Source organism: Lynx canadensis, chromosome D2, assembly GCF_007474595.2.
Source record: "Lynx canadensis isolate LIC74 chromosome D2, mLynCan4.pri.v2, whole genome shotgun sequence".
In the NCBI taxonomy this organism is placed as follows: domain Eukaryota; kingdom Metazoa; phylum Chordata; class Mammalia; order Carnivora; family Felidae; genus Lynx; species Lynx canadensis.
The window spans coordinates 31,969,539-31,983,003 of NC_044313.2; the positions used below are offsets into that span (position 1 = coordinate 31,969,539).

The following is a 13,465-nucleotide window of genomic DNA, read 5'->3' on the forward strand; positions in this document are numbered from 1 at the left end:
AAACTCTTGAAAGACTTCCACTGCTCTACGACGGAAATCTCACCGAGCCCTGCCATGCTCACCCAATCCGTCCCCTTACTCTTTCTGTCTTTTGTCGTTGTTTCTGTTGTTGTTGTTAAGACATCTTATTCATTCATTCATTCATTCATTCCCAGTATGGTTAACACACAGTGTTATATTAGTTTGAGGAGTACACAATAGTGGTTCTACACATTACTCGATGCTCATCGTGATAAATGTACTCTTAATGCCCCTCACCTATATTACCCACCCCCAGTTTGTTCTCTATATTTAAGAATCTGGGGGGTTTTTTTGTTTGTCTCTTTTTTTCTTTATTTCTTTTGTTTCTGAAACTCCACCTGTGTAACTCACTGTGTCTTCCTCCTTCTGAGGTCACTCCCCTGGTTTATGTTGCTTTAGGCACACAGACCTCCTTCCAGGCTGTGCCTGCTTCAGCCCCAGGGCTTTGCATATGCTGTTCCCGCTCCCTGGGACCATCTTCTCTTTCACGTGCACCCTAAGGGTCACCTCTCAGGGCCATCTAGAACAACTGTTTACTAGTCACTCCGATCACTTCGTCTGCTCCTCTCCTAGGGGGTCTCCCTTGTTCCGATTGGGGTCTGTCTGCCCTTGCTGGAACATACATTCCTCAAGAGTTGGGGCCTCATTTGTCTTTATCACCAAGGCCCAGAACCATACCCAGAAAACCCCTCGACATACAGGAGCTGTCAAAAAGATTTGTTGAATCATGATGAATGCATTCATTTAAGTGACCAAATGTCTTGGTCATAATTGTGCTGTTTCGTTGGCTTGGGACTCCAGCTCTCTCAGTGTTTTAAAGAAGCAAACTCTTAACAAAGAACTCATACAAGATATAAAGCAGTCCATGTCAGCGGCTTCCTCCAGCTCTAGAAAGGTCCCCACTCAACACGCGAGAGCAGAAGGGGGGCAAGGTCAAACTCCCCACCAGGCAGCTCATTGACCAGGGAGTGTCTTCACTGCGGTCCCTCGAACACAGAGCAGGCTCCAACACCGTCACACGGGCATCCTCGGCGTTGATGCTGGTGGGGTGCTGACCCCATCGTTGCCGGGACAGCGGTCAACACCGAAGCCTGCAGCAGGGGAGGGTGCGGCCAGCCTCGGCCTGTGTAACCCATTGTTTGTAAAGAGCCACTGGCCGCAGAAGCCACCAAGCTCTCAAGCCAGCTGTGGGTTCTTTGCTGAGGAACGAGCCTGGAAAGTAAGAGAGAAAATGAAAACAAGGAGGGAGGCTGACCCGGGCCATACACGGTGACCATGAAGCAGGACGCCATCTCCCCGACGGGTGGGCGGAGGACTCGGCTACTCCCCTGGCCATACAAGGCTTGGCCAGAGCTCTCACGGGGCCACACCCCTTGTGTCACCCTTGCCCTCCCAGCTGGGTGCTCTACAGATGTGAGACACAAGCCAGTAACACCAGCAAGAAAGGAGCTTGCCGAGGGCGGCGTCTGGAGAAGGTTCTCGGGAGGCTGTCAGAAATGGTGAGTAAGGCTAGCATCTTTTCTCACCCTGCCTTCCTTCCTCACTATAAAAAACAACTCCCAGGCATTTAAAGCTCACATCTCGTACTGCAAACGTGACTCGACTCTGGGTGCTGTGACTTCAAGGGACTTGCTGTTTTATTATTTTCCTATAAGCAAAATACTAATCATTAAATCAATTCTCCTCTAATATTTGCTGATCTCATCTTTCATTTTAATATTAACATTTTGTCTTTAAACCGCCCCCCCAAACACACACACACACACAACAAGGGTGCAAAGCACATGTTTCAGCCAAATTCATTTCCCAGTTGAAGCAGGGGGTGTGATCCCCACCCTTCTCACTTGCTCAGTCCGCCTTCCGTTATGTGATCTGCAACATAGGTACTGGCGAGTTGCATTGGAAGTGTTCTGATTTTCTTACTGACTTGTGACACATATTTGGGCATGACTCAATCAAAAGAAGTTTGCTAAGTTAGAAGAGGCTTTTGTGGCTCCTTTATTAAAGAAGTTATTAGAAGGAGATGAATTCTGGCTTTGGAGTTAGGAAGATCTGTGATCTAACCAGACCCAGACCACTTGCCAGCAATCTATCTTGGTCTCGGTCCCCACACTCACCATGTAGGGACAATGGCCTTCCCCTTATGGGGCGCTTATGCATGCGGTGTCTGACACACAGTGTCCCCTCAATAACAGTGAGTAATTATCCTGTCTCTCCCTCCTTCCCTTCACAAATGGCAAACTCATAATGAGTGACACTTGACCGGTGAGCTCCTAATGTGCCTTCATCTGAAAATATTGTATGGTGCTTAGACCAGCAATAAGTGTATTGTGGCAAATCCCTGTACTTGGAATGTTGCTGATCTATGCATGCAATTCCATCCAATAGGAACTTCCCAAGTGGCTTCCCTGTGCCCTGCTCCATGCTGCCCAGGCCTTAAAGAACGTGACACCGCGTGACTCCCCCCCACCCCTACACACCTGGAGTATTTTACAGTTTGGAAGGAGCAGTTACAGATGTTGTTTCCTTTGGGCTTATCCTGCGGGATGGGCAGGGCGAGTTAACATTATCCCTCTTTTAAAGATGCAAAAAATGAGCCTGGGAGAATAGAGTTGCTGGGAGGAAGTGGAGACCAGAGAGTCTGAGTCACTTTTCCAAGGTCACACAGTTACTAAGTGGCTGCGTCTGGACTGGAATCCAGATCAGGAGACTCCAAGCCTCAGCCCACCCAGCTGCCTCTCTGAAGGGTACTGTGTCAGATCCCCACCCCCCCAAATGTATGTGATGTTTTTCTTTCCACGAGGGCACTGTACTGTGTCTCTACAAAATATGAATGTCTTTCTGGAATTGGCCAAAATCTTCGTCATCCAGATATTGATAAACAGCACATGCAATGGCCCACTTGCTGCCCCCCCTTTGGTTCCCCCCAAAGGAAGCTTTGTCTTGGGCCTGCTGACATCAGTACCCAGTATTCACTGATGAGATAAGGCTCTGGGCAGCTGCGTTCAATACCGTGACCACCGAGAGTCCTTGCAGCATCTCTGGGCTTGGTTGGTATTGGCCTGAAGGGCAGTGGTTAGGAGCCTTGAGCAAGAAGACCCCGACCTAAGGTGGCCCAGATATTCCTCTTGCTCTAACATTGTCCCAGCAGAGTGTCTATCTTGGTCTCGGTAAAGAGCAGCCTGAAAGAGTGGCATTGGCCAGCCCAAACTGCGGTGACAGAGCATGGGGAGAGGGAGGGGGAAGCAGCCACTGGAGGCTCTGGGCAGGCTCACGACTTGGCGCCTCAGTGAGCTCACAGTCTTTCAATATGGCTCCACATTTGGGGGAGAGGTGAGGCTGGGTGCTGAGTGAGGGGGTGTGCAGAGGGTTTACCCTCTCCTCTGTTGTCCTGAGTAGCTGCACCTCAGCCCGGAACCTGTGCCTGAGACTCAGCACAAACTGAAGTCTTGTCTTTCTCAGGTTCTGCCTCCTGGGAACGGGGTTAAGGAGCAGGTGTTCTTGTTGGAGCATGACCCTTGTGGGTCTTACTTCCTACCCCCAACAGAAAGTACCAAATGCTTCTAAACTCACACAATTCCCTTGGGGCGCTTGGGTGGCTCAGTCAGTTGAGCATCTGACTCTTGATTTCAGCTCAGGTCATGATCCCAGGGTCTTGGGATCAAGCCCCACCTTGGGCTTTGGGCTGGGCATGGAGCCTACTTGAGATTCTCTCTCTCTCCCTCTACCCCTTTCCCCTGCTCGCTCTCTCTCTCTCTCTCTCTCTCTCAAGTAAAAAAATAAAAACGCACACAATTCCCTCCCTAAAAGGAGTTCTGGGGAAAAACAACTTTCAGCACTTTGCTGAATTTTTAGTACTGTCTTTGCTGCCCTCTGGGTTGGGACCCCTCAGCCAATCACTGGCTGGCCCCTTAATCTGACCTCGGCTGGGGATCTGAGGAGGGGAGACGGGGTCGAGGTTGACTTGCTATTGAGGGAGGAACTCCTGATCCCAGCCTCCTCTGCTCCCTTTCTGTCTTTGGAGACCGAGATTGGGAGCAGAAATTGGGAGGTGACTGAGCCTGTGGAATTAGTAAGTTTTCTTGTGACCCACTAGGGTGAGTGACGGTAGGGGGTCTGGAGCCTGACTGACCATTCCTGGAGCCTTAATATTTCCTTCTCTCCTCCAGAGTTTCTCACTGAACTTCACACTGCCGACCAACACGGTAAGTGCAGCAGGCCCCGGGCACCAGGCAAGTCAGCACATCTGACTGGGGGTGGGGAGGGGGGCAGAGCACATCACACAGAGCTCACGCCAGGGGATAAGTGGCCGGTTGTCAAAGGACTTATGAATAGTTGGGGGGGGGGATGCCACTGAGACAAATGTTTTCAATTATAAAAATTATAAATACTTTTTTTTTTTTTAAATTTTTTTTTTTCAACGTTTATTTATTTTTGGGACAGAGAGAGACAGAGCATGAACGGGGGAGGGGCAGAGAGAGAGGGAGACACAGAATCGGAAACAGGCTCCAGGCTCCGAGCCGTCAGCCCAGAGCCCGACGCGGGGCTCGAACTCGCGGACCGCGAGATCGTGACCTGGCTGAAGTCGGACGCTTAACCGACTGCGCCACCCAGGCGCCCCAAAATAAAATTTTTTTAATGTTTATTTATTTTTGAGAGAGAGAGAGACAGAGCACGAGCGAGGGAGGGGCAGAGAGAGGGGTAGACAGTTCTTTTTTTTTTTTTAATGTTTATTTATTTTTGAGACAGAGAGAGAGCATGAATGGGGGAGGGTCAGAGAGAGAGAGGGAGACACAGAATCTGAAACAGGCCCCAGGCTCCGAGCTGTCAGCACAGAGCCCAACCTGGGGCTTGAACTCATGAACTGTGAGACCGTGACCTGAGCTGAAGTTGGTCGCGTAACCCACTGAGCCATCCAGGTGCCCCGGCCAGTGTTCGTTTTTACTGTAACTTGGGGGCACAGCCCAGAAAGCAGTGGAAAGGTGCCACCTTGTGACTCACGGCCTGCCTTCTGGTGCCCGCTCCCGGCCACCCTGGATCTCTGTACCTCACCTCCCGGGGCACCCACCCTGCCCTCCTGGCAGAGGCCTGACTTGCTCTGCTCCCTGCTTCAGCCTCTGCCTGTTGTCCTCACACAAACGTCCCTATTCCTTCTTCACCTGTCAAAACCCTGTAATGTGGTCACCCCTGGAACATTCCTCCAGCTGCTTTTTCCCCCAGAGAAATCAGCAGGTGTATAGAGACCCCAGGTTCTGTCTAATCCTGGCTTGGCTTAGCCTATGAAGGTAACTCAGAGAAGCAAGAGGCCATTGCTCGGGGCAGCGGTGGTGAGTGGGGGGTAGGGCGGATGCCCTTATGATGCTAATCGTCACCTTTTGTAGTACTTTCTTTGTTAGTAGCCCATTTCTCTGAGGACTGTCCCCTCCTCCTATGTAGGGCAAACGACCATCCCGGTTAGTCTGGGGCTGTCTGGTTTCAGCACGGATGTCCTACATCCTGGGCAAGTTCTCCAGGTGGTTGGTCATCCTACCCAGCAGTTATATTCTCCTGCATGACCTCCCCTTGTGATGTGAATGACCCGGAGTGCCGGTGCCCCGGGAAGTAGGGGAGAGGTACACCTGGCTCATCAGAGCCTGTCTGCAGGGGGTTTGGAACAGGGCACACACGCAAGTCGGTCTCTGCTGAACAGTACTGGAAGGTCAAGTACAAACACTGGGTTGGGGTGCTGCATTTGGTCATGGAAGGCAGTGTAGCACCACGGTTAAGGGCATGGACCCTGGAGCCAGAGCACCTGGCACCCACCACTTAGGGCTGTGTGACCTCACACAAGTGGCTTCACTTCTCTGTGCGTCACTCCTCTCATCTGTAAACCGGGAGTCATTATTGTCCTTCGTCACGAGCTGTTGTGAAGAATAAATGAGCCAATACAGGAGAAGTACTTGAACAGGCACTTAGTAAGTTCTCCCTAATTGTGAGCGGGCACAATTAGCAGAGCAGAAAAACCCATCTGGAGACAGAAAGAAGGAAGCAAACAGGCAGAGAGGAGTGCATGTGAAAGGTTAGGATGCCCAGGAGAGATGGAGAGATGGAGAGATCCCACAAGGGATGGCTCCAGTCCCCGGAGAAGCCAGATGCCCGCTGGCCTTTGGCTCCACGCGGCATCCCGGCATCTTTAGAGGTAACTCTTTTTTTTTCTTTTTGCCAAAGCCAGCCCAAGTGAATTTCTAAAATCTAAAGACAGAACATCTTACCTGAAACAATATTGGACTCTCCCACCACTCTGAGAAACAGAACACTTTTGGCAGATAGCAGCATTAAAGTGGTACTGAGGGGCCGGGGTGGGGGGGAGTCTGTGTTTAGGTAAAAGTGTAACCATTTAAGTATAAATCCCCCCTCTGATGGGAGCTCTTTGAGAAAGAGACCTGGGCTTGGAATTCAAACACCCAAGTGAGATTCGATTTATGGTTACCCCTGGAACCTTGGGAAAGACCCATCACTTCTCTAAGATCTATTTCATTTTCTGCAAGATAGAGACAGTAAGTAAAAGCCCAGGCCCCAGGGACTCCAGCGTGCTCACTGAGGTTGATGATGAAGTAAATGACAGGTCTGACCAGAACTTTGCCAAGTTCAAGGGAAAGACAAAAGCATACACTTCTGGTGCTCACTGGACCCTCATAACAGCCCTAGAGGTAGGTACTAACATCCTTATTTTGCAGATGAAGGAATGAGGCCCCTTCGCCTGAGTTGAGAAATCACCATTTAACTCTGGACACGTGTGAGCCAGGGACGTATGCTTTTAACCTCACAGGGCACAACTTAGTGTAGTTTACACCGGTTAGTGGCTAACGTGGAACTCTGTCCCTTGAGATTTATTGATCTGGGCAAGACTGTCACCTGAAATATCTCATAAATGGATGAAATCTGGTTCCCCCACTTGAGTGGAGGAGCTATGAACTGGTCACATGTATTCACAGAGATTCACAACTTCAGCTATCCCCCAAAGCTATTTGCTTTGTTGCATATTTGAAAACAGGTAAGGCTTCCTTAAAGAAACTTGCGTCCACCAGTATCAATATTTGTTTCCTTTCTAGCAATGGGCACAAGTGGTCCAAAGCCTGATGGAAAGGCTGTGGGGGCTAGGGACAGAAGAAAGCTTTTTTGAGTTGTAAAATGCTTTATTGCACATCCACAAGGTGAATAAGAAAGACACCACCAGAATTTCTGAATTCTCTCTCCTTATAGCCAAATTTCATTCCTTCTTACCTAGAAAGCAACAAAGAAAGGTTCTATTTGGCAGTTATTGCCATATGTTATTTTCAATAGAAAGTTTAGCAAAGGGGTAAACTTTAGGCATGATCGCTTAACCTTTGATGGACTGTCTTGTATGATGTGCAGATTTTGTTTCTTTAAGATGTGTGTTCTTTTTTCACACAGACTTCCTCCCCAGTTGTTACAGGTGCGAAAGAAGCAGTAAGTATATCCCTAAATTATGGAGCCTTGGTTTGGTCACTTATAAGAAGGAAATAATGTTCCAGCCATTTCCTACCTTTGTTTTAAAGATTAAAGTTTGATACGTCACCAAGCACAGAAGGCGGCTCAACAATTATCCTTATGACCAACTCAGCTTAAAAATGAAGGAGAGCATGCAAAAGTCACAGACTTTGTTAAGCGGGAAAAAGCTGGACACGAAAGAGTACATACGTTTCATGTGCATCTAGATGATGTGGGCAAACAGAAGCAAAACTAACGTATGGTGATGGATTTCAGGATAGTGGTTACACATGCTGGGAGTATGGGGCGGCTTCAGGGCTTCCGGCAATGTTTTGTGTTTTCATCTGGGTGCTGGTTACCTGTGTGAGATCATCATGCGAAAAGTCATCCAGCTATATATTTATGATTTATATAGTTTCCTGTATGTATGTTATATATGAGAGCTGAGCGTTTACAGGGATTCTGCAGATCATCTTTGATATTTCCAGATAATCTATAAATCTGAAAACTTATGTGGATACAAGGATGGCTGTTTCCACTCAGAGTGAAGCAAAATGGACATTTGAAAATTAATTGCTTAATGCATATACTGTAAATGAATTTAAAAATTCACGTCCGAAAGATGTGGAATATAACTTTTCACTTTTTGCCACATTGATAGGTTAAACTAGTATCTAATAGCTGTTTTGAATTGTTTCTCAGCTTTTGCTATGTTGATGAGACAGAATGGCCTGTTCATATCCTTTGCCCATTTTCCTACCTGATTTTCACCCCTTTTCAATTGGTTTAAACTGTGTAAATTAAGTCCACGAGTCATTTGTCATGGATGTTGCAAACATTTTTTCACAGTATTTTATTACCCATTGATTTAGTATATGACACTGAGAGGCCATGTGGGGGGTTGCTTTGTTTTATTTTTAATCAATGGAACTTTCCCTTTATTCTTGGAGGAACTGACTCAGCCCTTCTCTCTTTTGCCAGGACTGTGGGCCTTCTCTTGGGTTAGCAGCCGGCATCCCGTCCCTGGTGGCCGCAGCCCTGCTGGTGGCTTTACTGTTTATACTGATTCGCCGAAGAAGCAGCAGCAAGGAGTCCGCCGAGGTGATCAGCAGCTTCTTTGGTTCTAGATGTAGGAGCAGGAATCAGTATTTCAGTGAACTGGCTTTGGGCTGAGGATGTCAGAATCCAAATCTGTTTTCTGGGGACACGATGGTGAATGTTCCTGTCCCTCCATTTCTATCGCAGACTGAAGATAGTACGCTCCAGGCAGAGCTGATGTGTCACACAACCTTCGCTTCAGGAAATCTGTGGCAACAAGGATGGTGTCTGGGGTGGCAAAAAGTGGCAGTGGAGGGGGACGTGTGTTGCCATGGCAAACGCACGTCTGTACCGTGGGTGTGTTCTCTAAAGTCGAGAACCAAAAGGGTGCGGGCTTCATAAAGAGAGTGGAAATAATCTCAGGAAAGATAGGAGGTGAACAGGTGCCGACACGTCTATGGTGAGGACATGTCCACAGGCATGCGGCTCTGTTGCCCTTTGCCCTTTTTCTACATCTGAGCACACATCAGTCACAAGGGAATCTACCAACTCCACCCCTCCAAATGCCAGATTGCTCTGGAGACCGTGCTCAGAAGTCAAAGGCCCCCCCAGACCACTATCCAAGAAGCTTCCGTGGTTATAATACAACGGTGTCGTGTGGACTCTGGGTTCTAATTCCGTCCTCTATTAATGAACAGTCCTGGTTGTTCTCATATTAATAAACGTTAACGTGAGATAGACAATCGAGGCTCTACCCCGGGCTCTGCCACTTTATGAGTTATATGATCCTGAACAAGAGCCTCCACATTTTCTGTGCCTTGGTTCGCTCTACTCCAAAATAGGGGTCAGAAAAACTGCCCTCCCTATTTTAAGAGGTAGGTAAAGTTGTCAAGATGGACTAGGATTATGGTTGTAAAGATGTGTTGACAAGCTGTAAACTTTAAACATATTAAGACATATTATGGTTGTTGGTGGTGTTGTTAATATTTAAATCATAGCTTCTTCAATGCACTTTAAAATCATCTAGGAGGCTACAAAAATACCAATCACCAAAACCGATTAAATTAGCACCTCTGGACAATAGAGCTACGGCATGGAGAATTTTAAATATATACTAAGGTAAAGAGAATGGTATAATGAACTCAATTATCAAAACGTGGCCAATCTTGTTTGACCTCTGCTCCCACCCACTTCTCCCCACTGTCAACCTGGGATTCTTTTCAAAGTAACTTACAATGATATTTCTCATTTATGGAATTTTTGAGGGGGTGGTTATTATCTGTTTGCTTACTTTGTTTTGTTTTTAAAGCTTTCTGATGATTCTTATGTGCATGCAGGTTTAAGAACCATTGGTTTTAATCATGGTCATGGGCGAATGCTGGGATCCTTCATTTATTCTTTCCTTTTAAATGTATTTTTACCAACTTAGGAAAGTGAGAGGCCATGTGAAATTTCAGAAATCTATGACAATCCCAAGATTGCTGAGGTAAGAACTCTTGTTTAAAATCACTGTAGATCATTGATACAGTAAGCAAGCTAAGGGTTTTTAAGCCATCCACCTACAGGAGAAATACCGTGTGAGCACGTGTGGAAAAGAGGTGGCCCAGGGAAGCTCAGGCACAAAGGAGGTTCTCACTGTGTGTTTATTGGCTGGACAGGAATTCAGGGTTGATTTAATATTAGAAAGCCAATTTAGGGACACCTGGGTGGCTCAGTTAGGCATCTGACTCTTGATCTCAGCTCAGGTCATGATCTCACAGTTTGTGACATTGAGCCCTGCGTCGGGCACTGTGCTGACAGCAAGGAGCTTGCGTGGGATTCTCTCTCTCTCTCTCTCTCTCTCTCTCTTTCTCGCTCTCTTAGCCCCTCCCCCACTCATGCTCACACACTCTCTCAAAACAAATAAACTTTAAAAAAAGAAAATGAGTATTATTTATTTCACTGACAAATTAAAAGAGAAAAATTGTGTGACCATCTCAACAGAAGACAGTCCAAATAAATTAAACAGCCATTTGTGATGTGAACTCTTAGCCAACTGAAACTAGAATAGGAACTTCCTTAACCTGAAAGAAGACATCTTTTTACAAATTTACAGCAAACATCATATCTAAAGGTAAAATATTAATGAATTCTCTTTAAGATTGGAAACAAAACAAGGATGATCTATTCAATACTGAATTCTATTCAGTACTATATTTTAGGTCCTAGCCAATGCAGTAGGATAAGAAAAAGAAGTAGAGGGGCGCCTGGGTGGCTCAGTCGGTTCAGCGTCCAACTTCGGCTCAGGTCGTGATCTCGTGGTTCATGAGTTCGAGCCCACGTCGGGCTCTGGTGCTGACAGCTTGGAGCCTGGAGCCTGCTTCAGATTCTGTGTCCCCCTTTCTCTTGCCCCACCCCGGCCTGTGCTCTCTCTCTGTCTTTCAAAAATGAATAAACATTAAAAATAAAAGAAGCAGAAATTAACTTGAGAGGGGGAGATTCTTTCACAATGTGTACATATATCGAATAATTACATCATACTCCTTAAACATCTTACAATTTTGTTTGTCAATTATATCTCAATAAATACTAAAAAAGAAATAGAATAAGGAAGAAAAAGAAGTAGAAATTGTAAGACTGGAAAAGAAGAAACAGAATGTCATTATTTCCAGATGATATGATTATCTACATAAAAAGCCAAAGTATCTACAGATAAATTATTAGAATTAAGGAAAGACTTTAACAAGTTGCCTGGATATGAGATCAATATACAAAAGCAAATTTGCATTTCTAAAAATCATTAACAACCAATGGAAAAAGTAATTTTTAAAAATGCCATTTTGGGGACGCCTGGGTGGCGCAGTCGGTTGGGCGTCCGACTTCAGCCAGGTCACGATCTCGCCGTCCGTGAGTTCGAGCCCCGCGTCGGGCTCTGGGCTGATGGCTCAGAGCCTGGAGCCTGTTTCCGATTCTGTGTCTCCCTCTCTCTCTGCCCCTCCCCCGTTCATGTTCTGTCTCTCTCTGTCCCAAAAATAAATAAACGTTGAAAAAAAAAATTTTTTAAAAAAAATGCCATTTTGTAGAGGTATTAAAAATATGTAGACTGCTAAGGAATAAATCTAACAAAAACCGGAACCCCTTTATGGGGAACAATAAAACTTCAGTAAAAGGTATTAAATAGGACCTAAATAACGGGAGTTACATACCACGCTTCTGGATAGAAAGACTCAAGAGGTAAAGATGTCAAACAACCTCAAATCAATCTATACGATAAATATGGATTCCAATATAAATCCCAACAGATTTTTTTTACAGGAACTCAATAAAAGGCTACTAAAATCTGTATGGAAGAAGGCAGGGAAAAAATTTTAAATAGCAATGAATGGACAGAATGAAGAGAAAACAAATAGGAAGATGGTACATTTAAACTCAACCACATCAGTGAGTTCATTAAATGTAAATGGTATAGGGACACCTGGGTGGCTCAGTTGGTTGACTCTTGATTTTGTCCCGGGTCATGATCCCAGGGTCTTGAGATCAAGCCCTTCATTGGGCTCTACACTGAGCATGGAGCCTGCTTGAGATTCTCTGCCGCCCCCCTCTCTCCCTCCCTCCCTCTACCCCTCTCCCCTGCTTACACTCTCTTCCTCTCTCTCTCTCTCTAAAAAAAAGATCTGTAAAATATTTTTAAATGTAAATAGTCTAAATATCCCAATTAAAAGGCAGAGATATAAAAATCAAAATTTATGTCAGATTGAATATAAAAACAAGATCCAACCAAATACTGCCTGCAAAAACTCAATTTAAATATAAAGACACAAATAAATTAAAGGTGAAAGGAATGAAAAAGAAATACCATGCTAACATGAAACAAGAGAGTGGAGTGGCCAGAAAAAAACCTGCCAAGGCACTAAGCTTGGCAATTATAGGCCTCTCCTCATTTGTTTTCTGTCTCTCAAGGATCACATCCTTTCTTGCCTGATGTCCAGCGTCTTGAAAACTTGTTTTAAATGTTTTTTTGGACTTCTGGTTGTTCAGGCGGGAGGGTAAATCTGGTTGCTGTTTGGCCAGAAGCAGAGGTCTTTCTTTGCTCTATTTTTGAAAACCCTGTTTGTTTTCTCAAGAATCCTAGGAGGTCACCCACACATGAGAAGAATATTACAGGAGCAGAAGAAGCCCACATATATGTGAGGACTGTAGCAGGAAGTGAGGAACCCATGCATGACACTTACCGTCCTACTGTTGAAACGGAGAGAAGAAGGGGATTGTGGTGGCTTATGCCCAGACTGAGTCTGGAATGACGCATTTCAGTCAAGGAGAAGATATGGAGCTGGAACAGAGCTGAAAACCCATGGATTTCTGCTCGGAATGAGGAGAGATGCCAAGCTGCTTCTTAACCTATCTAAATTTCATGTGTAGATCTGGAAAACTTTCAGGTTGGTTTGTCTCTGTAGGTGACAGAGCTAAAGGTTCATTCCAACACTCAGATCTTGTTGTTTAATAAGCAGTGAAGCACCAAGTGAGGTCCAGAAGGAGCCCTTTGATCCTATTCTTGACCTATGCTTTTCTTTTCTTTATGATTTTGGGGAAGGGACTTGATTTCTGTGTGTTTTGCCTTATCTTTTTTCACATCTCTTTTCTCAAAAAAAAAAAAAATCATCAGACCTGGCTTCTGTGGGAAGGTTGGCCAAGGTCAGCATGGTGCAAGTTGGGATATAAATAAAACTTAAATTGGATTATGAGGGGAAGCAGTTTCTTATTTCTGAACATCTCAAGGTAGAAATCCTGTGGAGCCATATGTTCCCTGACTACAGGGGTAGCACATGCTCCCATTTGTGTCTGTGCTCAAAGAGTATTTAAGGAAGGCAATTCTGCAGTAGACTCTCTCTCCCTCTGTGTGTGTGTGTGTGTGTGTGTGTGTGTGCGTTGAGGGTAA

At 45.8% G+C, this 13,465-nt stretch overlaps 1 protein-coding gene across 1 annotated transcript; it reads left to right on the forward strand.

The window, feature by feature from the left end:
• Positions 1–1,075: 1,075 nt before the first annotated feature.
• OPALIN (oligodendrocytic myelin paranodal and inner loop protein) lies at positions 1,076–12,830 on the forward strand. Its single transcript, XM_030335454.1, has 6 exons — positions 1,076–1,520; positions 4,191–4,226; positions 7,456–7,491; positions 8,494–8,613; positions 9,980–10,036; positions 12,654–12,830. The coding sequence occupies exons 1-6, from the start codon at positions 1,518–1,520 to the stop codon at positions 12,828–12,830; spliced, it is 429 nt and encodes a 142-aa protein (XP_030191314.1). The 5' UTR covers positions 1,076–1,517.
• Positions 12,831–13,465: the final 635 nt, after the last annotated feature.